This window comes from Ctenocephalides felis, unplaced genomic scaffold (assembly GCF_003426905.1).
Source record: "Ctenocephalides felis isolate EL2017-DRISC unplaced genomic scaffold, ASM342690v1 CF-g0.4_SCAFFOLD_01492, whole genome shotgun sequence".
In the NCBI taxonomy this organism is placed as follows: domain Eukaryota; kingdom Metazoa; phylum Arthropoda; class Insecta; order Siphonaptera; family Pulicidae; genus Ctenocephalides; species Ctenocephalides felis.
Genome location: NW_020537646.1, coordinates 23,660,976 through 23,688,656, shown reverse-complemented (window position 1 = coordinate 23,688,656; position 27,681 = coordinate 23,660,976). Strand labels below are relative to the sequence as shown.

Below are 27,681 nucleotides of genomic sequence, written 5' to 3'. Positions count from 1 at the left end.
AAAAATAAGAAATATGTTGTTAAAAACAATTTATGTGAAATATCAAGATAAATAACTTTTCTGAGAAAAATGGCGATATTTCTCATTGTTTTTACGCTAAGTACAATCAAATTAACCCTAATCGTAAGCTCGACAATTAAACACAACACATAGATCTGCACTGTTTTGATGTTAATACAAACACTTTTGGCACAAGACACATTTAATAAAAATAGTTATTCATCACGGACTAAATAATGATTTCTGAGGTATTGATTGTTGTCCTTTTATCTGTGCAACAAAATTGAGTAATGTTTTTAAATTACTTTCAATCATAACCTTATCAGAAAGTAACTGATCATGCCTGTAGTTTTGTCTTTTAATTTTTACACACAATTCTGATGCTAAAATATCTAAATCTTGTACTTCATATCTCAAATGTCTATATCTGTGCAATAAGTTGTTTCGCTGCTCTTTCTTGATTTTCAATTGATCTGTTAATTCAACTAATTTGAAAAATGAACTATGGGTTGAAGCTTTACTTCATGCATTACCTTTAGCATCAGGACTACATTTGTATATGCAATATGGGCACATACGCTTTTGAACATGTAATTGCCCTGGTCTGTGACATAGAAGGTGGTAGTATTCACCACATAATTGGCAGCAAATGACACCCTCATCATCTAGATGAATGAAATATATATATATATATATATATATATATATTTATATATATATATATATATATATATATATATGACACAATTTGGTTTATGATGAGCACAAAGTTGGTATCGATAGATGATTGAACTATATGAATTCAAGTTTAAAAAAAAGTATAAACACAACAAATAATATACGTACCATGTAACTGACAAATAATACAAATGTCTATTTTATTTCCCGTTCTATTCTTGTCTATGTTATTTCCCAGTTCTCTATTAATTTCAGAACAAACTGTAAGGTTTTCTAAACCTTGAAATTCAGTTTTAATTTCAGATGGTACTTCATTATTTAAAAAATTGTTGAAAATATGATTAGCAGATTTGCTCTTCCCATTTGTATCGCTAGATACTTGAGTTTTGAAACTGGCATTTGACCTTAATCGAGTCACTGGTGGAGTTCTTTGCTGTAGGTATAACTTCTTTTTACTTCTCTGAGATAAAAAAAATCATTAATTAGAAATCAAGTCTATTTAATTGTTCTATATATACATATATGTTATTTATAAATATAGAATCATGAGTTTTGGATTTTTGTGTATAATATATTCATCTGTGCATCTCTATTCTGAACAGTAAATACATTTAAAAACAAAAAATTTAGGAATGTACAACTTACTTGCAATGTTTCATCATCCTTCAGAAACCAAACACAAATTAATACAAATATATATATATATATATATATATATATATATATATAAATTACTCCAAAAAGATATAAATATAACATTAAATTCTAATATAATTATAATTATATAAGTTTAGATTACGAGTACTTTCCAGTATGAACTAAAAGCAAAAATGAATAAATTGACAAAAATAGCTAAAACAGTAAATACTTAATAAAAAGTAATTAAGATTACATACTTTTTTATTTTTTGGTGTTTTATGCAATAGATCCACATCAATGGCTTTGACATTCAACTGCTTTTTCTTATGAAGTCTTTGTTCAATAATCTGTGTACATCGGTCGTGTGTTAACACATTGAGGTATCTGCATAAGATAGATCAGCTACACAAGAAATTGTACTACATTCTTTCAAAAATGTAAAAAATTCATTTTAATCTTGCAACAGTTATATAGATTGAAAAATGCTAAAAAAAAAAAAAATATTTAAAAAAAATGAATTATTAAAGTTTAATAACAGCTTTATTCATTTTCAGATGACATTTAAGATATCATATACAACAAATTTAATTCGTTTGCTGGTCAAAAATTATTCAATGACCAATTATTGAAATTGACAAAATCTACATAGATTATATTTCAAATCAAAGTAATATTGTTATAATATTTGAATACTATAAATGATAACCCATGATTTATCAAAACTGGAGCAAAATTAAAATGAATCCACAAATTATAATTGTAGTCAATTCCATTTTACCTAAAAAATTGTTCTTTAGAACCAGGCTCCATTGATGAAGCTGATGCTTCTAAATCTTCTTCAATGTGTTCAGATGTTTCTTTCTCCTTGGATTCATCTAATATTTCCATTCCATCATTTTTTATGATTGTTTCCATTTTATTGCTGTCCTCTTTCATGACTTGTTCAACTTCATTTGCTTCATTATTTTCACATTCGTCATTTTTAGCAAAATCCTCACTTTCACCAACATTTTGTTCTTCACTATTGGCATCATTGTTGTCAACTCTTTTATCATTTTCTTCTATTTGGTTACCTTCTTCCATTTCATTGTTTGAATTTGTATTACTATTTAATACTTCCTCATCATTTGTATTAATTCCTTTCTCATCATTTGTATTAATTCCAATTTCTTTGGTCTCATCTTGATTAATATTTTCACTATCATTATGATTATCAAGATTATCATCATCACAGTAGTATTCATCAGGATTATCATCTCCAGCACAGCTTTGAAAATCATCATCAATATTTTCACTGTCATCATGATTTTCAGCTTTATCTTCACTGAAATTAGGTTCCTCCGGATCCTCTAATTTAATGTTTGCATCATTGTGCTCGTATTCGGACTCAGGGCTAATTGTAGTTGAATGAGATGACTCTTTTTGATCTTGTGTTCCTTCTTTAACCATTTCTGAAGTATCATGTACTATTGTTAACTCTGGAGATGATGGTGGTGATGTTGTCTCACTGAAAATTTTTATAAGAGATATTAATAAATTTATAAATGAGTATAAAATGATAAAAAACTTAAATATATTAAGAAGTAATCAATTGCATTATCTGACACTATTTTACATAAAGCATAATTAAATTAAGAACTGTCTACAATTACATTAATAGTCGGATATAAAAATACTACATTTTAATATATGAGCAAAATGAAGAAAAAACAACAAATGTAAACAGTGATAGATTTTAATTTATGATTGACCAACTTACGATTTAACTATTATTGGATCATCCGGTATCTCCACAATCGATGATGTTGTTTCACAAACCGATGCAGTGTTTTGCTTGCAAACTTTATTGAGAACACTTAACAACTTAGAACGACGGTCTTGTAAAAACTTGGACTTCGGTTTGTCTTCATTCATTTTAATTTTTTTCTGCTGCTGAGGAGTTTCTTGCCGTTTTCTTCTTGAGAACTAACTGAAGCTCGCTTCGATGGTATTTGACTCAATGAAATTTTTTTATTCGGCTGTACTTCATCAATGGTTTCTTCAAATGATGTTGGTGATAATGAGGAAGATTGCACCAAAGTCTTGTATTTATTTCTTAAAAATATTAGATATAATTATTAGTACCGTGATATATGAATGATAGCAAAGAAACTTTGCAAATCATAACTGTATATTTAAACACTAAATGCTTCAAGAGAATTTATAAATACTAAAAATTGTAAATATGCACCTTTCATTTTGATATTCTTCCAATTGACGTTCAATATAAGCTGTATCAGCATCATAATTAACTGGTTTCTTTTCCCTTTTAAGTTTGTCATGGTATCTATCCAGTTCATCACGAAGTTCTTGTACTAGTGGTTTCTAAAGAAAATATTTTCAAGTTAAACTATTATGTAAAACAAGAAATAAAACATAATGCCAATTCATAAATTCCATGTTGAATGAATTGAAATACAAAATTTCAAATTTCATTATATTTATATACATCATATAGTACATTCATAATCTATAATCCATAAAACGCACTTTATTTTCTAAACTTCATTTATAGATTTTACTACTAGAAGTGCATGGCATTACGCCCTAAGGCAAATTACTAAAACTCCCGTACCATTTTAATTTTTAATTTTAAATTTTAAATGTTTTCAAATAGATTATTATAAATAGTATAAAAAGTAGGAAAGTAGGAAAAAAAGGAAGAAAAATAAAAAGGATTAAATAAATGAATAAATGATAATTAAATAATAATAATAATAATAATGACGATAATAATAACAATAATAATAAATAATAATTATAAGTTACTTGTGTGAAACATTTTTCTGTGCATAACAGAAAAAAATATGTTATGAATTGCGGCAGATCAATTAGCCATTTTGTCTTTAGTTGCTTTAATTTTTCAGCTGACTGTACTAATTGTATTATAACTAATTCAGATAGATTAATTTTGCTAGCATAAATTTATCAAAAAGATTTTAAAAACAATAAAAAAAAAATTATCAAATAAAGTAATCAAAAATGTTCATAAAACTGGATTATAAAATGAAAATAAAAATACAAGAACAAACGTCATACAATATAATTTTTAATATTTATTGATACCAACAAACTAACTGTAACTAGCTAATTAAAATCGAACTACAGTTTTCAAATAATTAGTAGATAGTGTAACAAATTTTAATAGAATTTTATATCATATATGTAATATATAAACAAAAATGTAATACAAGTTTTTGCTCCATTCAACTATTAATTAATCATTATAATTAGACTATAATGTATCACTAACCTGCTGTTTTGCGATAGATCTTATCAAATTTTCGGCATTGACTAACTTTTCAGTTAATTCTCGTCTCTAGAAATAATTACTAATTATAACATCAATTGTAATTGAAAGTTTACAGTTAGAAAAATATAAATACTTACATCCTTTGGATTAGCCTTTAATTTTTTAAATAATTTCTGTAAATTGAACATATGTTATTATGAAAACAAAAACTTTGTTTATATATATATTAAATATATATTAAATGTGTGTGTGCTATCTAAGAGTTTATTTACCTGGTGAAGCCCAATAGCACCTCTTAACTTCTGCTGGCAAACCATAAGATCATTCTTAATATTTTCGGATATATCCATTATTATTTTTTCAACAAATACTCTAAAATATTTAGTTCGCAAATTAAGGTATATGCATAAATTATAGCATAGTATGTTTACTCAAACTTAGCACCATTTCATTAAATGCATGAAAAGCAGTACAGTTCATTAATAATATACTCTGTCAAATAAATTTGTTATCACATTAAGTGAAAACAAATATTTATTTTTACAATTTGTAAGATAATAAATTCTCTAGGAACAGAATATCGAATAGGAATATATTTTTATAGGTTTTATATTTTATTTTACTATCAAAAAAAATTATGTTTTCGTAAATTAGTAGCGGAATATATCGACTATATATTTATAAACATATCACTATAATATTTAAATAGAAAATTATTATTATTATTACTATAGCAAAATAATTGAGTCCACTTTTAACGATTTTACTATATTTTTATTTGCACATTTTTGCATAGGAGCAGTAAGCAACTAGGAAGGCTGAAACCGGGATCTGACATAGCATAGGATAATTAATTTTTAGATAGTGACATCTTATGCTCAAAGTTTGAAACCAAAATAGAGCAGGAGCCGCTAAATATTTAAATTTTTGTCGCAAAAAAGTTTCTTAAATTATTGGCTCTTAAGTTTTACACTCCTATCCACATTGTTTGAAAATAAAAAATAATGTATTCAATATGTATATAAAATGTGTAAATAATAATATACATATAAAAATGTACACTTTTTATTTTATGAACACAATCATCAAAAAATTAAACTAGAAGGATCAAGAATGAATGAATCGTAAATTGTTGTATTTGTATGTGGTTGGCCAAGAATGTAAATTGATTAAAATGTATTAATCTTTTACATTTTTCAGGTGAATAAAATCGAAATGTATAAAAGCACAATGCAAAAATTATGAAACGTTTAGGGTAAAAGGAAAGGTGATAAGTTAACAAGGATCCCTAGGATCCTATGCATCCTGAATATTATTTTTTCTAGAGTCCCGATGGCTGAATTATTCAATCTGATCTATGGACCCACAGTTGTATTTGTATCAAAAGGCCAGGTGAAGGCAGCAACGAGTTTTATTCGAGTAAAGTTGGCTGATATTTAGTACTGTACATATTTGTGAGTTTTGTAAAAATCGGTTATGTTAAAAAAATAATAGTAACACCGTCAATTTGATCTTTAAAGACCGCTAAAAATTGTTTACGTTTGTTTTACGATTTGTTTACACATGGTTTACACTGACAACTGAAGTATCATAATATTTTTGATGATTTGGTATAACCTCAAATTGCGGCAATAGCTTGTGATATTTATTATCTTTATCTGTTATCACTTTATAATGTCGAAGCGCGTTGCAGACAAAGAAATTAATCAAGATAATTGGGATGAAAATGAAGATTCAGAAGAAGCAGGAACTTTCCAGCAAGCCGCTGACCATATTCTCAAATCTAGGGTTATCAAAACCGCTAGACGTCGAAATAATGCTACAGAATCATCTGGTGCTGCCAAACCTATATTCAGTGGTTTTAGTTTTACTAAACAACCTGAACAAGAATCGTCCAAACCTGCGTCCCTGCATTTTGGAAATACTTCTAAACTTGGAAGTACTAAAGACAATTCAGTTTCAGAATCAGACAAAGAGAAGTGTCCAAGAGATAATGAGTTTTTCACACAAATAAGAAGCTTAAACAAAAGTGTTTCTCAATGGATTAAAGAGCACGTAGATAAGGATCCAATTTGTGTTTTAACACCTATATTTAGAGACTATGAAAAACATTTAAGAGAAATTCAAGATAAATATGAAAAAAGAAAGGAATCAATAAGCTTTAATTCGGCAAATTCTGTTACTGATAGTATTAAACCTCTGAGTGACTCTGATAAAGGTCGCTCTCCGGATAAATTAGAACATAAAACTGATAATTCTTTAAAAGTCTCAGCAGAAGAAGCAAAACAAAAATCAATATTTGGTACAGGCTCTGCAACATTTTCATTTGGAAATAGTACTACTAGTCCCCCAAGCACATTGCCTACGGCTGGCTTCAGTTTTGGCATGGGAACACCATTTACTTTTGGTAATGCTGTCTCAAATCCAAGCTCAACTAAAGAATCAACACCAAGTCAGTCCAGTGTTCAAGAAGATCCTGATGAAGATGAACCTCCTAAAGTTGAATTTAAAGCAGTAATTGAAGAAGACAGTATTTATACTATACGCTGCAAAGTTTTTATTAAAAAGGATGAGAACTATGTTGATGGTGGTGTGGGAAATTTATTCTTGAAACCTGTGAAAGATAGGAATAAGATGCAACTAATAGTAAGAGCTGATACTAATCTGGGTAACCTTCTTTTGAATGTTCTATTATCTGATTCAATACCTACAAAAAGAATGGGCAAAAATAACGTTATGATGGTTTGTATACCTACACCAGATAAACCTGCACCTACTTCAATTTTATTGCGAGTGAAGACTTCAGAACAAGCAGATGAACTGTTGGAAATGATTGATAAGCATAAGTGTTAATTTCTTTTGTTAAGATTATTTTTTATGCTGATATTAAACATTCATTGTGAGGTTTAATATGAAATTGTATTTCAAAATATAATAAAGCTTCACTACATTATACACAAATTTATATTTATATTATTTTTCATAATAAACAAATCTTTTTATATTGCTGCATTATATTTTGTTTGCATATTAATTATTGAATCCAGATCTTAAACCTTCTTCTATATGCCGCAGATGAACCTCAATACAATTCCTGAAGGTTGCTTTATTTGCTGAACTTATTCTGGATTTTATTTCATCTACAGTTCCTTTCAAGTATTGTAGTTCACTTGGGCTCTGTTCAGATTCAGATAGACATCTAATTTGCATCATTAAAGCAGTTAAATCAGTAATAACATTTAAGTATTTTTTGTTTGTGATAATAGCTTTTTCAGGAGCTCCCGAATTATGTTGTTGCACCATCTTAGTGGCTTCCTCTCGACATTTTTCTCTTAAATATGAAGGAGCAATCATTGATGTTAAACCAGGTTCAGGAGCAATTTCAGTGCAAGTAGTTTGTACCTCGTTCAAAAATTCTGTTAAATCTTTATTAATTTTTTCCAATTCCAATAATATACCAGCATATTGTTTTCTAAATGTTTCTGGAGGTTCTCCAGCAAAAGATAAATTACGTTCAGCTTCTCTGTTTAATTCTGACAATCTTTTAGTTTTCAATCTTTTGACATTCAAAATTTTATGAATGCGAATTACATTTTCCAGTAGCTTTACAGGAAATCCTCCAAGTGTGTCTTCAGACATTAAACTAGAATCTTTCATTGGCGATAATGCAAAAGAATCTGATTGACCATAATTTGAGAAAAGTAATTTATTGGTAGGTGTCAGGTAACTTCCCTGAGATCTAGGTCTAAATTTTTGAACTATGCTACTTAATGATATTGTTTCTGGAGCCTCATGTGATAAAACTTCAAAATCTGGAACTGAATAAGTACTCAAACCAGGCCGATCAAATGTTATTCTGTAAGTACAATTGGATGTATCTACAGCATGAATAACCCCAGTAAATAAACCATCTTGGGGTTTACGCAATCGTGCAGTAACTTTTGTACCTAAAACTAAAGGTAATGGAATTTCATCAGGCAAATCTTTACAATTAGCTACATCTCCAGGTATACGTTGTTGAAGAGCTCGTATTTTTTGTCTTTTTCTTTCTAATTCTCTTCTTTCTTCTGTAAAAAATGCTTCTGAACATCTTCTTGGCTTACCCATCATTCGTCGAATTTTTGTCCACTCAACACGAGTTAACATATGTGTTTTCAATTGAGGAAATGATTCTTTAAGACAAATCATAAAATCATTGTCACCATCAAATAGTGTCTTATCTAAATTACTGTAAAACCATTCATAACAAACCCATTTATGTGCTTTCGGCAGTTTTAGCAAATTGCGTAATCTCATACCTATTTTCTGGCCTAATTTCTTATCCGGTGCCTGAGTACTTGTCTGACCATTTTCATCATCATCTTTAGTTCTATATTTTTTAATAGGCGTTACCTTGCGTTTCTTTTGGATAATACTTTTATGAGGTGTCTTTACCGGTGAGGATTTTGGTCCTCTTTTAGGTGATGATCTAGGAGGCTTTGCATTAACAATATCATCATCAAAAAACAATCGATTTTTCTTTCTTATTCTAGCTGGCATCCCTCTTGCATTCAATACTTGTATGGGTTGTGAGGGAGCAGGTTTTGGAGGTAATTTTGTACCCACCCTGTGCAGCCCCAAAGCAGCTGGACCAAAAGCTGGAACATTCTCCTCGTCTTCTATATCTTCTTGGGGCTCTTGCTTGACCATAGTTTCCTCACTCATCGTATTTCAAATGTCAATAATATTCCATATGAGAAATTTAAATTGCAAATCGCAATGTAAAAATAACTTCTACCATTAACTACACAACTATGCAACACAAATTCAAGAATATTATACACAAGATAAAAGTTAATCACTATTTTAAAAGTCTTATAATTTGTATTTCATAAGTACGATATTTCAAAATTCAAATCTGTACACATACAGTTTATTAAATCATTAATAAGCATACCCGTAGGGTATAGATTTTGTAAATTCAGCACAAGTACGCTTCAAAAAATAAAAAATCCAAAAAAATTAAAATTCTGTAAGAATAGCAATCTCATAAAATCTGTTTATTTGAATCGTAATAATCGAATTACTAAGTTTAAAGTTTGTCCGCCATTTTGACGTTTGAATAGGCTCTTGGGAAATGATTACATCCAGCATTAGTATGAAAAGCGCACGAAATTTAAATTTAAATTCAACGAACTGCTTTTTTCGTACAATATTAATTTTATTAGCAATTGAAAGTTTAATAAAAGAAGGAGTAAAATGTTCTGAAGAATTTAAAATTGACGCAGAACCTGAAATATCCTGTCGAGAAAAAACACGTCTCATTGGTACCGATAAAAATGACTTATATGAGCTTGTCACAGCTCCTTTAAATGGTACAGTTGAACTGGAATGCCATTTTTGGTAAGCTTACTTTTTTAAATATTATTATTAATTATGTAGATGATAGGAAATATAACCAATCGTTATGAAAACTAATTAATAAGTACGAGCTAAGGTCCTTGAACCGTGTAATACTAAGTAACATATTTGAGTAATGTACATAAATCATAAATCTTTCACATTGATATAACATTACACAGTTAAATTTTGAAAAGCTGCTTTTATAAAACCACCTGTCTAAATATATATATATATATATATATATATATATATAATTAATTTTATAATAATATATATTAAATAATATATATTAACATCGATGATTTTTCCAAATTTGCCATTCAATATTCAGAACAAATTTTTCTTTATTCTTGTCGTATTTAAAATGTTTTTTTTAATATACATTCTTTTATATATCAATTGCGATATTGGTATGATATTTATAGGTAATAGCATTATGCAAATAGCATTTATCAAAAATCTATTCATCGAAGTTTACACATTAAGTCATTCTTTTTAGTCATGATATAGATGACCAATATCCAAAAATATGGTATTACCAAAATGAAATAAACAGCGATTCAAATCAAGAAGTTGATGTAGGGATGGACACTAATCCTCAAGATTGTAAATTTTTTGTTACTACTAGCCATACATTGATAATTCGAAACATTACTGCAGAAGATGGAGGATTTTATTTTTGCCATGGAAGAATGGGACAAGAAGCACAATATAAATACAATTATTTAGTTGATGGTTTGGCTTTATAATATCTATATAATCTAGATAATATTATAATATGACTTAAAAGGTTTATATTATTCAAACTTACTTAAGACCTAAGCTAATATAGTTATAGTTAAATTAAAATAAAAAGAAAATTTTCGAAAATAATGCAAGCTCAAAAATATTTTTTACACTATTTTATAATATTTTCATATATTTTTCATTTTATTACTACATTTATTTAATTTATATATTCATTATTATGATTTTTTTTGTAATATAAGTATTACTTTGTGTTTCAATATTTATAAATATATATATTTAAATATACATATATATTTTATCACTGAAAGAAGTAGAAAATAATATAAACAATACTAAATTTTAAATAACACGTTTTAGTCATGGAAAACCTGAATATTACATCGTACAAGGGTAATATAACACAATGGGCAATTTACCATAAAGACATATTAGACCCTATAAACAAATATTTCAAAACTGCATCAGAGTCTGAGTTTACATTTATTAGAGACAACTTAAGCACAAACTTGGAAGTCATAACTGAATGGAGCTCTTGGGGTAGATGTCAAGTTTGCGAATTTCCTCTTGGACATGCAATCAAAACTAGAACAGGATTTTGCCATATCAAGACTAAAAAACTTAATCAGCAAAAGCATTCAGTAAGGATTTAATATGAAATGCTGCTAAGCTCTGCTTATAATTTTTATTAATGCATTAATAATAATTGTAATAATATTTAAAAACTATTTTAGGAAAATGATAAAACTGCAGCTTATACTGGTACCGAAGCATTGCAAGCAAAATTTATAATAAATGCTTTCAAACTATCTTGCCGATCTGTCTATTTTAGTAAATTATTTCCAATAATAGCAAATTATACAAAGATAATACCAAATTATATTCAAATTGATTCTTGTGTTGGAAATTGTATATCAGGTAAATTTGTATGATCTTGAAAATGCACATAATGTTAAGTATAAGTTATTTCAAAATTATAAAAAATTCTACACATTATCATAACATATATAAGAATATAAAGAAATTTCCATTAATCTAATATATACAGTATTAAACTAACAATTTGCATTAACATATTTTTTGAAACAGGCCAGAAAGGATGGCAATCGAAGAAGAGTCCCTACAAATACAAGAAAAGCTATGTAATAGCACAAGGTGCACATTTGACGTTGATTTGTCCTGAGTAAAAAAATATAATCACACGAATAAAATCTTGTTAAAATAACTCAATTTATAACTTTGAATATTATGAAATAGGTCAACAATTGAAACAGAAGTGGTGTGGAAAAAACATAATAAAGAATTGGGAGGTTCCTTAAGAAGAAAGGTTCCTTTTTTGTCATACTTGAAATTTGACTCTCATTATAAAATAGTACAATCCATGTACAATTGTATACATTTTAGTATCAGTTTCATTATAATTATGAACAAATTATCATAAATATTAATATCAAGATTTATTCAGGAAAAGGAATCTCATATAGCTGTTGATACTTTTGGCAGTCTCTATATATTTGATGCGACAAGTCAAGAAGCAGGAAATTATACTTGCACAGTGAATGATATCAAAATGCAAGAAGTTACAATCATGGTTATTTCCAAAGCGGTTCTTCTGACAAAAGGCAAAATCATATACAAATATTTTGTTCAAATCAATTATGTATAGAGTTAAAAAAAATGTAATTAAAATTTCAGCCTTTTTACGTCATATGGCATATTTAGCATTTGTTCTCTCTTTAACTTTGTCTTGCTACTGCTCTGGATTGTTTGTAATGTGCAAAAATCACAAATCTTCTAAGAATTATGCAGACCAGCCAAAGGAAGAAGAAGATGTTGATGAATCATTCCTCACAGACACCGATGATGGTATGTTGAATATAATTTGTAATCTATTATAAACAAATACTCAATTGAGAGAACTTTGTTTATTAAATCTATTTGAGCTTTTTATTGTACTAGTACCAGTATCGCTTTTCAATTCTATTTTGATTAAACATGAACTATCCCCACAATTTTTATTTTTCTACAGAACCTACAACACCTCCATCAGAAATAGATTTGTACAAATTGTTAATCCCTAAAGCAGAAAAATCCAAAGAGATTAGCAATGTATTTCAGAGTAAACAAAGTAAACATAATAAAAAACATTTTAAAAGGAAGACTGAACCAAATTCAATTAAACAAAAAAGTGCCTCATTAAATGTGAAGCCTCAAGTTCTAAGCCCTGAAAAAACACAACCCAGATTACAAACTGAAATAGAAATTGAAAAGCTTCCTCAATCTTCACTTCAGTCCAATAAGGAACAGAAAATGCATAAAGAAAATAATTTAAGTACTAGCGTTGATCATTTGTATCATAATGATAATTTTGAGAAAAAACTTGATAGCTCAAATAATGATATATACATTAATTGGTCAACAGATCAGAATATATTAAATAATTCAGAAACTTCATTTGACAGTATTAAAATATCAGAAAATATAATTAATAGAGGAAATAGCCTGAACAATAATAGTTTTGAAAATCGTACTATACTGGCAAAACACGAAGCATTAAAAAATGGTGGCTCTAGTTATTTTTATGACAAAACTGATATTTCAAAAGAAGAAATTGATATATATGATTTCAATAATATGCCATCCACTTCCAAACCATCAGTTTTATATAGTAAAGATCCTGAATATGCAATGCGCATATTTCTTTATGAAGATGATAGTGATAACATAAAGAAAAAAATTCATAAAAAGCATCGATCATATTGGCAACAACAAAAAATAAACAAACCAAATATTAACAACACTTTCAAACCCGATTACAATATAACAGAATCATCTAAATCATTATTACAAAATGTATACAACTATAGTGATTCCAACACTTCAAGTACAACAGGTAAAAATAGTTATACTAATAAATTTACTGATAACTATGATGCCCTAAATTCAACTGACTCTGGATCTGATTTTACTTCAGAATCGAGCCATAGTCAACAAAATAACAAATGGATAATTGATGATACATCAACAACATCTATTTCAATAGGAACTCTTCGTACCAAAGAAATTGATGAAGATGATGATGATGAAATTATCTTCACATCGGGGAAAAGGACTAAGGACAAAAATATTTTCGAAATATTTTCTTCTACACTAAAATCTTTCTTTTCATCAAATACATATAGAAACAGGAGTCTAAACATTTAGAAATTATCATATTAATCAAGAACATGAATGGAAAGGTTTTTTTTTATGTAGAAAACACTTATAATAATATTATCATCAAAATATGTGATAAAAAAAAGCTTAAAACTTTATTATATAAATGATTTAATATTGATGATAATAATAATGTTGATTGAATTTAAAAACTTTTTCAATGACAATTTACATTCATCTGTTTTATGGTCTTTACAAGGGATGTAGCTAATGCCATATCAATTATACATGTATCTAAGCTCGAATTAATAGAAACTTTCCAAATTTTTCAAAGAGAAAAAATACTTTGAAAATACTGAAGTTATCAGCTACAAATGATTTATCAAATAATGGCTTTGCCACAAAAAAAAAAATTTGGGAAAAATTTACTCAAATAATTAGAATGAATAAATAATTCTTTTCTGTATGTTATTAAATTATAAACAATAAACATATTGTTCAATCAAAGGACGGTTTGTTGTATTGTATATATTATATTGTTTTAAACAATAAATATTTATCTAATAATATTAAGATATAAATATTAAATAAAATCAACAAAATTAATTTGTTTCAGCTATCCGCTCTTAAAAAATCACATAAAAAATTAATTGTAAAATTCACCTAATAGAGATATCCTTTGAGAAAATGGTTGTGCCTTACAAGTAAGCAATTTATAATCATTCTCCCATGTAATATTTCTTGAATGATAATTATTCTTAATCATAAGTAATAAATCTTGTGGGTCAAACTTCAATTTTTTTGGCAACGCACTTTTGATCAAATTTTTAACTAAACTTTCTACAGGGGTTGTGTCCGAAAAACTGTCTACAACTTTAGCAGTATTCTTATCAATATCAGTTTTATACTTAATTTCTCTTAATGTGGAATCATTTGCCGTATGTAGCATATCATTTTCTTCGGAATTTGTATCTAAATCTGAAGAAAACTTGACAATTTCAATAACTTCACCTAGATGACCCTGAGAACTACTTTCATTTGTTTGATATTTTCCTTCAGTATTGTTTCTTGAAAATGTATCATTAGTAAATTTATTATCCATAACATTTGGATTTTCATTTAATTCATTTTCTGATATTTCTGTGATATCAATATCCAAAATCTTTCCTTCACTTTGCAATTTTTGTGGTTTTGAGTGATCATCTGTTGTGAAGTCATGAACTTTGCTTTTAATGCTTCGGAACATTTTTATTTTTTCATGTAAGTTTGATAATAAATTTTGTCTGAAATAGATGATTTTATAAAAGATTTTCTTTCAGTGATTAATATTGAAAAAGAGATATTAAAACCGCTTTAATTTAATTGAACTAGTCTTTTTGGATATAATTACAAGAATCATCTTGCTGCCTTCACAATCAATAAAAAACATAAACTTCTGCTTTGGGAAGTTAATAATAAAATAGTGGCAAATTATTTTAGCAATAACTTGTTTGAAGATAAAATTTACTGTTTCTTTCATGATCATGCAAAAAAAAAACTATAAAAAGTAAAAAAAATAAAGCAATTGAATATTTATCTAACTCTTTTAATACCACATGTGAACTCTGAGGTAGCTAGCCCTGCAAGTACATTCAAGCAAGTGAAAATACTCAGCCAGCTGATAAGTAGCATTTCTCAAGATAAGTATTTTTTCCCGCCCCGCTTATCAACAAAACGTAATATGTTTCAGTTAACCATTCTTAAATAAATATTTCTCCATACATCCATAACAGGTTAATCGTTATACAAAACATTAATTGTAAAATTCCACTAATAGAGATAGTTTATAGTGTGTTAGTTTTAATTAATATAAGAGACCATAAATAGTTAAAACAAATGAGAATTTCTGTTTTACCTGGGAATTTCATGACAACAATGTAAGGCTGCAATATCGATTGGATGTGCTTCTGTGTTAAAAACGTATCCTCCAGTATCAATAATGCATTTACCATTTGGAGTATCAATTATTTGCCCATGTTGTCCTCTTGAATGTATAAAGTTATTAGTGTCAAATAGTAAATACAAATATTTGGTTGTTTCGGCAAGAAAGAATGATTCCATTTTATTTTCTCTTTGATGATTTCTGACATCTTTAATCTGAAACATGCATCATATATTAGTGAAAAGTAATTTTAGCTTAACAAGAATAAAATTACTGTAGCATATCCACAAGATGTTTTAGCACTATGTTGTATGCTTCTCAATATGTCTTCACCAACTTGCAATAAATATGGATCTTGTGTTGCTCTATATAAGTACATCACTGATTCAATTAATTCTGGCCTTAATGGATAGTTTTCCCTATAATTTAAAACACAATATATTTTCTGTTGTTTTGTAACAATGCTCTATTTTAAATAACAAATACAGAGGTAACCAGACTTACGAGTGACCTGATATTCGAGCCGCCAAAAGGAGGCATCTACTAATCACGTGAGCGAGTTTTTACGGCTAGGCCTGCCTTCGCCCAAAAACTAATCAGCACGTCCTCTTATCAATACGAATCGAATGTTTTTTGAATTATTCAAATCGGTTGAACCTTGTTCCCAAAATCGCCGACGAAAATTTGTATCCGCACGCACATACAAATACACACACACATACATCCATTTTTTCTAAGGTATGCCAAAATGTTCAGAAACCTTTGAAAATTAAAGATATATACAAATTTTCATTTTCAATTATTTTGCGATTACTAGAACTTACCCTTACCCGGGAAGTTGAATATATTTTTTTTTATTTTTTTGAAAATGTTTGAATTTTCTTAAAAAAATAAATACATGTGATATCTTACTATACCCCTCCCTCCCCCACGTAATATTTCGTAATTTTTTGTCAAATCCCCCCTCGCCCTAAGAACTTCACGTGATTAATGGACACCCCAAAGAATTATTTTAGAGTAAGTCTATAATGTATATAATATGATGCAAATATATTGAGAATTCATTTAACATTTGAAATTTTAACTACACTAATAGTGATTGTTATACTCAAGTACTCAACATAGTTCGCATTTTTTGCTTTTTGTACATTTACAAAATGTTATGTACTTTTATAACCTGGGTCTAAAGAAAAGGGCCTTGTCTCTTGATTTAAAGCATGAAATTATGGGGCAAGGATACTATATATATATATATATATATATATATATATATATATATATATATATATAAATATAAATATATATTAATCTAAATATATATTTTATAATATGTGAAGAAATACAGTTGTTCTTCTGATCCCAAATAACAAAAATAATGATACTTATTAATAAAAATTAAAAATACTCTACTCAAAATTATGATACTTTCATAAAAATTGAAAATACTCTACTCAAAGCACATAACAGCAAATAATACCTATTAGTCCCAGCTTCACCAGCAGCTATGTTATAGAGCTCGGGCGTAAATCCATACTGCTTCCAAACACTGTGATAATTATGTAAAGTCTTCATAGCATTTTTTGTATCACCTACAAATAAAATAATTGAAATCACATTAAGAAACATTTTCAAATGAAATATTTTTATTGTATGCATTATCTGCTACTATAATACTATACCCTTTTATCATAGCAAGGATATGTATTTTATTATTTTGGTATTGAATAATTTTAGCCTCTGACTTTTTGAATTTAGGCAATATGGATCTTTTTTCTAGATAGAATGTTAAGTCACTCACATACCAATTAAACTTAAAACGCCTGGCCAGTATGCTTCTAGAGATTGAAATACAGGTAGTGTTACTTGGCCTTTATTCATAGAAGCCCATATATGCCAATCATCTTTGCGCAAATACTTATTTATTGATTTATAACCTTCATTAAACATATGCATAAGTTCTGGCCTTTGAAGCATAATAGCACCTACAAAATAATTTAAAAATATTCAAATAATTTCAAAAAGAAATAGATAATGATTATCAATTCACCTTTAACTAAATATTCATAATAGGAATCTACTCCTGCTCCTATACCCGCATCTTGAGCAGTCCATCGTCCGGTTAATACATCAATATGATTTCCAAATAATCCAATAGAAGATCGGTGTTTATATAATGAATGCAAAGCATTTAATGCTACCTGAAAGTGGTTGCATAATTATTAATAGTATACAAGATAAATTTCATTAAACATCATAATGAATAGATTCATTATTCATCATAATGAATTAAATAGATCAATTCATGAAAATGAATTATTCACATATAAAATTTATTATTTATGTCTCTTTTATATTTCATACTAGTGTTTTTGATTGACTAAAAATTATGATAAAGAAAAATTGTATAGACAATAAAATTATTTATATTTTTTGCAATAAGCACTTTAGTATTTCCCATTATTATAATAATATTGCTATTATCTTCAAAGGTTGGTTCTTTGTAAGGAGTTTATTATGGAGCTGATAAAATATTGGTGAAGTTTTTTTTAGAAAAAGGTCACTTTAAGAATACATCTGAAAGATAAGCCTTAATATCATACCTCTTCATATATTGGATCCCCTGTCAGTCTACTAAGTGCTCCAAACTCTATTATAAATGTTCCAACTCCTGCAGTGCATGTTATGGATGTTTCTCCTTCTGGTACTCCATATCGCAAATTTACAGTGCCATAAGGCATACCTGAATAATTAGTTGTATAAATATATTCATTGAATTCATTTAAAATAATATATTATTTTAAAATGTATCAAATAATTTTTGAAAAAAAAATTGATATAAAATTTGTATACCAGTTGGTGTATTAAATGCTGGTAGAAGCCTTCTAGCAACATCCTCAGCTAATCTCAAAAGTGGACCATTGCAAGGCCAACCTGGTTCTATGTCAATGCCTGCCCTAACACAAATAACATTCATTCAGAGCAAAACTTTAAACCTATTGCTTATATTCACCTAAATGACATAAGATGGGCACTTATTAAACCTCCGACAATCCTTATATTAGTTTCAAATACTGATACATTAATGTTTGTATCAAAGTTTGCTTTGCTAATTATAATATCTACAGCACGTCTAAATTCTGTATAATTTCCCATCACAGCCAGTGTGTCTAAAGCATCCACAAGAGTCAGGGAATAACTATAAATATGAATATAAATAATCAGAAACATATTGATACAAATTCATCAATTATTCTTGCACATATTATTTATATAAAGAGTTGTAATTATTTCAGTAATTTATTTAGATTATATTTTACTATGTAGCAATATTGAAATCATCTTTATAAATATTTATAAACACATACACATATGAATGTAATATGGTAAGTTTTCTAGCAACCATTTTGACATAGAAAAAATTGCCTAGCAAACGTTTCGAGTCCTGGTTTGAATCAGGAAATTGAAAATCAATTCAATATTGAAGCTTGAATACAATAATTTGATTAATCTTAACAACAATCTGTACCAAAACAAACTTTTATATATCGTAATAATATAACACCAATAAAATATATAAAAATAAGTTTATATTTATTACCTTCCCCAAGTATTAACACCATCGCAAGTCAATGGTCTCAATTCATCATAATCTGATGCATATTTTAAATAACCATTATAAGCATGCTGGAACATTTGACGAACCTCTTCACTAAAATAAAAATTATATCGTAAAATGTCTGTGTTGCAAATCTCTTTCTAAAACAGTTACAATAAGTTGTGAATCTTACCGTAATTTAAGCATGTCATGTTTTGAATATTTTCTTATGGAAAAAATTGGTGTAAACATAGTTAAAAAAACTAAAACACGCAGACTGACCATTATTAATCAATGTGTTGTTATAGTATGGTTATAATATAAATATATTATATTATTGTATATCATATTATAACCCTAATATGATGTATTCGTGTGATAAACTTGACTATTTTTCTTCTTGCATGCTTCTTGTGTCATATTCATTTTTAGTCCGAGGTTGAACCAACACTCATTAAAATTTGAAGTTTAAAAACAGCTAAACTACTTTCATAGTCATAAAGTTTTTTTTAGTAAAAATAAGTTATTAATTTGAAATTCATAATATTTATTAACTTAAAATTCACATATCTGAAAGTAGTATTTATCAAAAGCTATATATTTGGGTCATAATAAATAATAAATTCACCGTGAACACCGTAATGAACATTCTGATTTTATATGTCATGTACTCCCGGACTTCCTAGGTCATTAGTTGCAATTGTCAAACTGTCAAACATCCTAGTCAAACATCTTCGTGTGGTCAAAAAAATATGTAGTAACCTGAAACTGCATATAAAATAATTACCCGAAATATATATTTACATTTTTCGCATGTCAAAATAGTTTTCAAGTGCACTAAACTTTCTTATATAAATTTACTTTATTTAATTTATCATTAATAAAATGGACAAAATAATTGCAGTTCTTTTACTATTTTGCTTTAAATGTATAGCCGGTGTAAGAAATACATTAATTGCATTAATATTATATTTCAATAATTTTAATTTAATAAATTATTCATACTATAGGTAATGGAATATGATGGAAGGTTACATATAAAATTGTATCATGCACTAGACTTAAAAAATAAAGAATTTTTTGAAGAAAGAGGTAATATAACATTTGAAACAACTAGGAGCACTTTCTATGCTATTAATCAGTTAGATCTAAATCCAAATCAACAGATTAATTTACAGGTACCTAAAATAGTACTTTTAACACTTTGATTTTCACAAATATCTTTACTTGAATAACATACTTCATGCATGCATTTTTAGAATCTTGCTGACCAGGATGAGATGTACCGATTGAAAAGTATAGTGGTAAATTCAGACGGAAGTAAAGTAACATATCTATCAAGTGTAAAGGCTGTAAGTGTATGAAAGTAGATTTTGGATTTTTTCAAAAACAAAGTTTTAAAAATTATCACATATCAAGCAAACAATTGATGATAAAAGTAACAAGTTAACATAATCAAACATAGTTATCAAATTCACTCAAGGAAAGAAAATAACTTTTTATAATCATTATTTCTTATAGCCATATTTCTAATATGAATTTTGTATTTTTTTTTAGAGATCGCTTACTGCAGGTGGATTAGACGATATAATAACAATATATTTAGCACACTCTGGTTTTGTGATGGGAATTTCAGAGTCTGTATCCTCAGATATCATAGAAAGCAAACTAAATAATAATAAATTTAAAACTGTGGTTCAAATCAAACACATGCAATCAGCACCAATGTGAGAATTATAAAATGAATTTAGATACTTAATTTACTCAAAAAAATTCATCATATTTATTTCCGTATTGTATTTAAAACTTTTCACCATACACATATATACAAGTTGTTTTGAATATTATTTTAGACCAGACACAGCAAGTTATATTCAAAAGCTAGAAAGAGAAAAAGAAGCTAGAGAACGGGGAGAAGTAAAAGATAATAGATCCTTTTTAGCAAAATATGTAAGTTTTTCTTTTGATCATTGAATGAAGTATAACCAGGTTTTAATATTATTACCAATATTCTTCCCATAAACTCTTTTAGTGGATGTACATTGTTCCAATAGCAATATTTGTATTAATTTCTGGAGCAGCAAATCCTGAAGCACAGTCAGGTGGCCGATAGTTGAACATTCATGTCATTTCTGTGTAAATAATTTATATTAGAATAGGAATGGTTTTGTAATATTTGTCAAAGATATTGAAATAATATATTCATGTATGCATATAACCACTGTTTCATTGTTTGTAAAACCTGTCAATGATATTATGTATTATATACAATAATATTATATTATATTATTCTTCTAAAAGGAAAAATACAATTGAGTACCTGAACTATTAAATTTTGAAATAACAAACATATTTTATTTTAATGCAACTTTGTTGCATCTATATTTATTATATACATCGTTTGAAAATGATTATACACTCAAACATAAATGTTTAATACAAATTATGGAATGAAAGCATATTCATGTGAAAATTTATCAAAAAAACGAACATTTTTATGCAACTAAATGACATTAGATTTATGATTACTTCATTTAATAAATTAATATATTATATTTGAATAAATTCATAAGTTTTATGTAACAAAAATAATAAATGACAATCATAATTCAAAATGCTGTTTAGGAATATCTTACTAAAAATGTTAATGCCCATAAATAGTAAGTTATTTTTTCAAAATGAAATTCACAGAAAAACTATTATTGCAGTTATTGGTTATAAACTATGTTCAGTTGAATTGGTTTATAAAGCCACAATACAAAGATAGTGCGCATATGGATGTGAACAACAAGTTAGGGGTGTGAAAATATGTGAAGCATGAAACTTAATTTATTCCACATCCATTTTGTCCTCTGGAGGAGACTGATTATCACCCTGTGCATTACTGTTAGTACCTTCCTCTTCTGCTTGTTGGGTCGCAGGCGGTGTGGGGGCTTTCGGTTTTGGTTTGTTTAAGATTGGGATAATTGCCTGATCTAAGGTCTGCTTTTCTTGACGTATCTGTTGCACAGTGATTGGTGGATTTATTGTTTTCGGAGTTGATGCCAATATTGTACGCTTTTCTTCCAACCACTTATATGCTGCTTCAACAGCCATTGCAACCTGAAAATATAAATGTTTCTATCAAAATTGCTCAAATTTTTTAACAATAATATGGTTAATATATTCGAGATATAATAAAATTAGTTCAACTTATGTACAACATAAAAATCACATCGCATTTTTCAATTATGTTCTAAAGGATTTGTATGTAGTACATAAACAATTAATATTTATAAATTCTATTTAATGTTAACCTTGTTAATATCACTATCAGTCAGATGATCATATCTAGGATCTTTATTGTTACACATATCTACTGCTTTCCTTCCTAATTGAATAGCTTGACCTAATTCTTCTAGTGCAGAAGGCCTTAAATCATACTCTAATCTTCGAGCTTTAACTGGTTCTCCTTGTGTTCTTAGTGCAGTTAATTTATCAAAGTAGATCTGAAAAATATAAATTCATGAACAATTTTAGAACTTAAAGACCGAAAAGTAATAATTGGAATAAAATTAATAAACAATATATGTACATACATACTAATATTTTTCATTCATATACAAAACACTAAGTTAATAAGAGCTAAGTATAACATAATGGTTTTTTATTATCAAATTTAGATATGTCATGTATGAAACAGATAATTCAACAATCTATAATAAAAATGAATGAGGTCTAAAATAATAAATTTTAGGATTCTTTTAAAAATAAATTATTTAAATTCAGACAAAAACCTTATACAGTATGAAAATATTAGGCTACTTACTTGTCTTTGACAATCTTCACCATCTTCATACAGCCAATTTTCCATTGCATCTAAATCGCTGCATAATTGTGATCGTTCTTGCTCTGGTAAAAACATGGCCAATTGATCTTCAGATTGTAATTTGCCTCGCAATTCATAAACATATTCTTCCAAAGCATTTCTAGCATCCGCCCTCTCTTTTTCTTGTTTATCTGATGAAATCATTTTGCACTAAAAATACAAACTTTAATTTAGTGAATTTATTCTTATGAAAAATGCTTGGTTTGGATGAGTTTTCAGTTATAAGAAACAAAAGCAATCAACTCCACTACAGTATTTCAATTCTACATACTCACCTCTTGTTCAAAATAATTATTCAGATCCGATTGGGTATATCCATGAGTGTAAGCATCAATAGGGAGCTCAGTTGATTTAACAGTAATTTTCTTTTCTTTCTTCTTATCCTTTTTGTCAGAAGCATTGAGATCATTTTGATGATCCTATAAGCATGCAAAGCTTTAAAATGTAATAAATAGTAAAATACTATCGCACATGCTTGTCCCTCTTTCAGTGTTTCTATTGTGAGATTGACATTAATATATTTTTTTTCTCAATAACATGTGCTTAAACTTTTCTTACAGCAAGATGTATCAGACAAGCATGTGCGCAAAAGCTAAAATTTGACTTTAATTATATAATTAGGAGAATCACAATTATGCATTCAAAACAACTGGGTATATAAATAAAGAACACATATATTATGTTTATACATGCATACCCACATACACACTAATACATAAACAGATAAAAATATACCTAACTACATACATATATCTAGACATATGTATATATACTCATAAATACACTAATATTTACAATTTTTATTGCAAATATTGTTGTATACTTTTAAATATAATAGTTTAAAAAATTGGGACAAGCTTGTGCGACAGTATTCAGTTCTGTGGTATGAATTATCACAGTAACGTACCGAACTGAACCATTGTGTGACACGTTGTGCCCACCCAGCCTCTTGGGCTGTATCTCCTAATCCTACCTCTTCATTTCCAGCGCAACCAGATCCTCCATTAGGTTCAGATTTTGAATTTTCTTGGTCCATATTTTCAACACCTTCTTGTTCTTGTTGCATGGCTTCAGGCTCATTACTCTGATGTTTCTCTAGGAGGCATGCACTTGATATATGTACAATACCATGGATATTCACACGAACCTTGATTTTGATTTTTTGACTTTCTCCTTCAGGTGTTGGACGAATGTCTCTTATTGTCCAAGATCCTAATAATATCATTACATAGTTTATGTTTGATGAATTTCAACGAGTTAATATTAGTATTTGATTTTGAGATAGATTTATTCTTTACTCACCAATCAACGGATCTGGGAAAGGTACAGGATGTGAGTATACTGCTTTGATGGCAAAAGGTTCTTTTCTATAAAAGGTCAACATTTTACTGAATGGTGCAGCATGATAGGCAGGAAATACTTCCATTTCACCCTCTTCACCTGCACTTGCATCCCAAACTAGCTTAACAGGATAGTTCTGAAAATATTATAACCATTTTTAAGTAATTAATATGCATAACACATTTGTATCAATGTTGTAAACAGCATTTGCTGTTTACAGATTTTGGCAAAAATAATATTTGTAAAGATTTGCCTTACAATTTTTAAAAGAATTGTTATAAACAAAAAAAGTTTAAAGTTCTTATTACCTGTATGTCAGTCACGCTAAAGTCACGAACTCGAACAGCAGGACTGAGCATAGCACACTGCAAAGCAGCTCCACGAGCTACAGCTTCATCTTGGTTTAATGTAGTACTAGGGCTTTTACCAAACACACTTTCTATCAAATGTTTTATGTAAGGTATTCGGCTACTGCCTCCAACAATTTCCACCGAATGTATTTCATCAAGGCGCAATTCTAAAAATACATGTTCATGTGATTAATTAAGAAAAACAAAGAAAAGTTTGAGTGTGTCTGAATGCCAAAAAAAACATTATGGATGCAATCATGATGTCCCATAACTTACTCGAATCATCCAAACATTTCTTCAATGTTCTCCCTACTCTTTGGAATAAACCAGCACATAGTTCCTCCATAATTGATCTTTGCATCTCGCTGTGAACATCCTTATCTTCCATAAAACATTCTATATTTAATGGCAATTTTGTACTGTTTGCAGACATTTGCTTTTTTATTTTCTCTACTTCAGCCAGTAGTCTAATGTATGCTCTAGCATTACTCTTTGCATCAATCCTATAGCGTGATTTGAATTCATTACAAAAATGTTCTGCTAGTATCATATCTATGTCACGACCTCCGCAATGAGGATCTGATGCACAGGCTATCATCCGCAATTTACCACGATGAAAGGCGCATGAATAAACCTACAATATTTAAGAATTATTTTTTAATAAATACAACAATATTGAAATACAACATTGAAAACAATATTTAGTTCAAAACTTTAGTGGTAAATTTTAGTTTTAAATATCATAATACTTTTAAAATTTTAATACACATGCAAAGAAGAAATTCTCAATATGTTATTTTATTAACCTGTAATGATGCATGACCACAATCGACAAATACAACATTACGTGGTTTGTCCTCTGGAGCTGGCAAATCTTGTTTATATATACCATAAGCAAGAGCTGTGGCTGTTGTTTCGTTCATCAATCTTAACACATTCAGACCTGGAAATTAAATACATGCTTGAGTGTAAAAAAAATATATCAAGTATTTAACTTGCACCAAAAAGAAAGATTCTGTATATAAGCATAAAATGTTAATGCACACTGTAATAAATTACTTTAACTGTTAACTCACTTATACAAAAGTTTATTAAAAAAATATTTACTGAATTAGATAGCGTTCAAATTAATGTTGTGATAGGTATTTCATTAATTACAGATGTAAGTTATTTTGTACAATTTATTAAAATGGTACATATTAGTGATACATGTTTTACAAACTACAATAAGATGCATACCAGCAATAGAAGCAGCATCCAACAATGCCCTTCTTTCTGCATTTGTGAAGTATGATGGCACAGAAATAACACAATCATTAACTTGAGTTTGAAGAGCATTTGCAGAAGTTTCTTTAAGCTTTGTAAATAACATTGCGGTCACTTGTTCAGGTGAAAACACATGCTCTTCATCCAAGTAATGTACCTATGACAGTTTTATTTTATTTTATAACGAGAAAAAAAATCCAATGCATATATAGCAATAAACACCAAAGACTATGTGTTTACTTTGTAAATAAAATAAAAGTTTTATTTAAACTGTTATTAAACATATTGCATACTTCCATAATATATAATAAAATATACTTTTTATTATTTCATTCGATTAAATAAAACAAAATCAATTGTGTTAATAAATCACTGCATTTGGTAGTATATTCCAAATTTTTTAAAATAACATTCAAAAAAGTCTAAATATGAGATATTATGAGCTAATACTGATTAAGAATTTTTACCCGAATTCCAATGCCACCATCAGGTCTCTGTTCGGTTCGAAATGGCAAAGAACGTAATTCATTTTGAACATGAGGATCATTATACCTGCGCCCCAAAAGGCGTTTAAAACCCCATACAGTGTTTTTCATATTTGTGACCAATTGGTTTTTGGCAGCAACACCCAGCACACGATTCTTTCCAGAAAATGCCACACATGATCTAACAAGAATTTAATATATAAGCTGAATATGATGATTTAAGAAGATAATGAGCATGTGTTTTGTTTGAAGTAAATGTACTTTTAAATAAACAATGCAGTAAATACATGTGCAGATTGCTATATAAGAAAGTGGCAATCAATGTCTATCACAAAAAAGTAAAATTTCTATTACAATTTTGGTATGTCCTTGAAAAAATAATTAAGGTAATAAATAATATGGTATATAGGTTAAACTTAAATTGTAATAACGCGGTAATATGAGTAGTATATTATTTTATAGATTTTTGTTATCAATATGAGATTTTATTAATGCTTTGATATAAAAAAACGCATGGTCTGATAACCCACCCGGCATACTCATTATTGCACAATCACTGCACGTTACACTATTGCTTCTTATATTTTTGTTATCAATCAACTACTAAAACAGAAAACTTACGGAGTTCCTCGCAAGCTATAATCGTTAGCTATAGTTTCAATGCCACCTGATTTTGCAACAGCGACATAACAAGATTCATTTCCAAAATCAATTCCAATAACAGACATAGCAGCCATTGTGTAATATTAATTAATCACTTCTCCTCCGAAAATTTTAAGTTTATATACTGAACGTATATATAGATATGTCAACCTTATTTGGAAAATTCTAGAAACTAATGGATGACAAATTTCGAGCTGTTTCTCGAAATCTCCGTTAAGTACTTGGTACCAATTCTTACTGCGCTGAACTTGCTCAAATATATACGAAAATTCCAGAAATTTGTTAGGTTACCTGATGA

The 27,681-nt window shown here is 28.2% G+C and overlaps 7 protein-coding genes across 8 annotated transcripts; 3 read left to right on the top strand and 4 right to left on the bottom strand.

Annotated features, from left to right (window-relative positions):
- Positions 1 to 222: 222 nt before the first annotated feature.
- Positions 223 to 3,258, bottom strand: LOC113371064 (putative uncharacterized protein DDB_G0274535). Its single transcript, XM_026611711.1, has 6 exons — positions 3,077 to 3,258; positions 2,096 to 2,824; positions 1,575 to 1,701; positions 847 to 1,138; positions 534 to 665; positions 223 to 485 (listed from the first exon to the last, which is right to left on the bottom strand). Exons 1-6 carry the CDS (start codon positions 3,229 to 3,231, stop codon positions 223 to 225), a joined length of 1,698 nt encoding a protein of 565 aa, XP_026467496.1. The 5' UTR covers positions 3,232 to 3,258.
- Positions 3,259 to 5,974: 2,716 nt separating this feature from the next.
- Positions 5,975 to 7,613, top strand: LOC113370558 (nuclear pore complex protein Nup50-like). Its single transcript, XM_026611247.1, has one exon. It carries the CDS (start codon positions 6,284 to 6,286, stop codon positions 7,460 to 7,462), a length of 1,179 nt encoding a protein of 392 aa, XP_026467032.1. The 5' UTR covers positions 5,975 to 6,283; the 3' UTR covers positions 7,463 to 7,613.
- On the bottom strand, positions 6,646 to 9,542 carry LOC113370557 (protein lin-9 homolog). Its single transcript, XM_026611246.1, has 2 exons — positions 7,666 to 9,542; positions 6,646 to 6,695 (listed from the first exon to the last, which is right to left on the bottom strand). The coding sequence occupies exons 1-2, from the start codon at positions 9,311 to 9,313 to the stop codon at positions 6,646 to 6,648; spliced, it is 1,698 nt and encodes a 565-aa protein (XP_026467031.1). The 5' UTR covers positions 9,314 to 9,542.
- A 183-nt stretch (positions 9,543 to 9,725) lies between these two features.
- LOC113371063 lies at positions 9,726 to 13,942 on the top strand. Its single transcript, XM_026611710.1, has 11 exons — positions 9,726 to 9,744; positions 9,817 to 9,991; positions 10,491 to 10,726; positions 11,099 to 11,379; positions 11,473 to 11,664; positions 11,833 to 11,921; positions 11,996 to 12,065; positions 12,204 to 12,360; positions 12,434 to 12,604; positions 12,768 to 13,631; positions 13,713 to 13,942. The coding sequence occupies exons 1-11, from the start codon at positions 9,726 to 9,728 to the stop codon at positions 13,940 to 13,942; spliced, it is 2,484 nt and encodes an 827-aa protein (XP_026467495.1).
- Positions 13,943 to 14,513: 571 nt separating this feature from the next.
- LOC113369973 (ER degradation-enhancing alpha-mannosidase-like protein 2) lies at positions 14,514 to 19,729 on the bottom strand. The gene is made up of 11 exons (XM_026610606.1): positions 19,604 to 19,729; positions 19,414 to 19,524; positions 18,826 to 19,011; positions 18,666 to 18,769; positions 18,416 to 18,555; positions 17,863 to 18,013; positions 17,618 to 17,797; positions 17,293 to 17,404; positions 16,090 to 16,234; positions 15,789 to 16,030; positions 14,514 to 15,177 (listed from the first exon to the last, which is right to left on the bottom strand). The coding sequence occupies exons 1-11, from the start codon at positions 19,693 to 19,695 to the stop codon at positions 14,541 to 14,543; spliced, it is 2,100 nt and encodes a 699-aa protein (XP_026466391.1). The 5' UTR covers positions 19,696 to 19,729; the 3' UTR covers positions 14,514 to 14,540.
- A 474-nt stretch (positions 19,730 to 20,203) lies between these two features.
- Positions 20,204 to 21,590, top strand: LOC113370619 (ER membrane protein complex subunit 10-like). The gene is made up of 6 exons (XM_026611315.1): positions 20,204 to 20,349; positions 20,421 to 20,588; positions 20,670 to 20,762; positions 20,968 to 21,137; positions 21,264 to 21,360; positions 21,443 to 21,590. Exons 1-6 carry the CDS (start codon positions 20,296 to 20,298, stop codon positions 21,521 to 21,523), a joined length of 663 nt encoding a protein of 220 aa, XP_026467100.1. The 5' UTR covers positions 20,204 to 20,295; the 3' UTR covers positions 21,524 to 21,590.
- A 560-nt stretch (positions 21,591 to 22,150) lies between these two features.
- Positions 22,151 to 27,625, bottom strand: LOC113370079 (heat shock 70 kDa protein 4-like). Of its 2 annotated transcripts, none has more exons than XM_026610739.1 (12): positions 27,342 to 27,625; positions 26,703 to 26,901; positions 26,209 to 26,392; positions 25,776 to 25,912; positions 25,246 to 25,603; positions 24,928 to 25,136; positions 24,581 to 24,755; positions 24,186 to 24,490; positions 23,554 to 23,661; positions 23,219 to 23,428; positions 22,707 to 22,898; positions 22,151 to 22,512 (listed from the first exon to the last, which is right to left on the bottom strand). In XM_026610739.1, the coding sequence occupies exons 1-12, from the start codon at positions 27,455 to 27,457 to the stop codon at positions 22,240 to 22,242; spliced, it is 2,466 nt and encodes an 821-aa protein (XP_026466524.1). In that variant the 5' UTR covers positions 27,458 to 27,625; the 3' UTR covers positions 22,151 to 22,239. The 2 variants fall into 2 exon arrangements, with proteins under 2 accessions (XP_026466524.1, XP_026466525.1); XM_026610740.1 differs by having other exon boundaries at positions 23,554 to 23,697; positions 24,252 to 24,490.
- Positions 27,626 to 27,681: the final 56 nt, after the last annotated feature.

Bases quoted from the DNA above. Each gene is read 5' to 3' on its own strand.
- LOC113370079 (XM_026610739.1), bottom strand. From the start codon at position 27,457: ATGGCTGCTATGTCTGTTATTGGAATTGATTTTGGAAATGAATCTTGT. The intron at 25,137-25,245 runs GTAAGTTATGGG...ATGTATTTTTAG, and splicing joins GAAATGTTTGGATGATTCGA to AATTGCGCCTTGATGAAATA. The intron at 22,513-22,706 runs GTTAACATTAAA...TTATATTTTCAG, and splicing joins CTGATAGTGATATTAACAAG to GTTGCAATGGCTGTTGAAGC.
- LOC113370619 (XM_026611315.1), top strand. From the start codon at position 20,296: ATGGACAAAATAATTGCAGTTCTTTTACTATTTTGCTTTAAATGTATA. The intron at 20,350-20,420 runs GTAAGAAATACA...TTCATACTATAG, and splicing joins GCTTTAAATGTATAGCCGGT to GTAATGGAATATGATGGAAG. The intron at 21,361-21,442 runs GTAAGTTTTTCT...AAACTCTTTTAG, and splicing joins GATCCTTTTTAGCAAAATAT to TGGATGTACATTGTTCCAAT.
- LOC113370558 (XM_026611247.1), top strand. From the start codon at position 6,284: ATGTCGAAGCGCGTTGCAGACAAAGAAATTAATCAAGATAATTGGGAT.
- LOC113369973 (XM_026610606.1), bottom strand. From the start codon at position 19,695: ATGGTCAGTCTGCGTGTTTTAGTTTTTTTAACTATGTTTACACCAATT. The intron at 17,798-17,862 runs GTGAATTGATAA...ATTATTTTGTAG, and splicing joins TTATGAATATTTAGTTAAAG to GTGCTATTATGCTTCAAAGG. The intron at 17,405-17,617 runs GTATGTGAGTGA...TTTTATTTGTAG, and splicing joins AGGCGTTTTAAGTTTAATTG to GTGATACAAAAAATGCTATG.
- LOC113371063 (XM_026611710.1), top strand. The intron at 11,922-11,995 runs GTAAAAAAATAT...ATTATGAAATAG, and splicing joins TTGACGTTGATTTGTCCTGA to GTCAACAATTGAAACAGAAG. The intron at 12,066-12,203 runs GTTCCTTTTTTG...AGATTTATTCAG, and splicing joins GAGGTTCCTTAAGAAGAAAG to GAAAAGGAATCTCATATAGC.
- LOC113370557 (XM_026611246.1), bottom strand. From the start codon at position 9,313: ATGAGTGAGGAAACTATGGTCAAGCAAGAGCCCCAAGAAGATATAGAA. The intron at 6,696-7,665 runs GTTTAAGATCTG...CTCTAAATATAG, and splicing joins TCTGCGGCATATAGAAGAAG to GTGTTAAAACACAAATTGGA.
- LOC113371064 (XM_026611711.1), bottom strand. From the start codon at position 3,231: ATGAATGAAGACAAACCGAAGTCCAAGTTTTTACAAGACCGTCGTTCT. The intron at 2,825-3,076 runs GTAAGTTGGTCA...AAAAATTTTCAG, and splicing joins GATCCAATAATAGTTAAATC to TGAGACAACATCACCACCAT. The intron at 666-846 runs GTACGTATATTA...TCATTCATCTAG, and splicing joins TATTATTTGTCAGTTACATG to ATGATGAGGGTGTCATTTGC.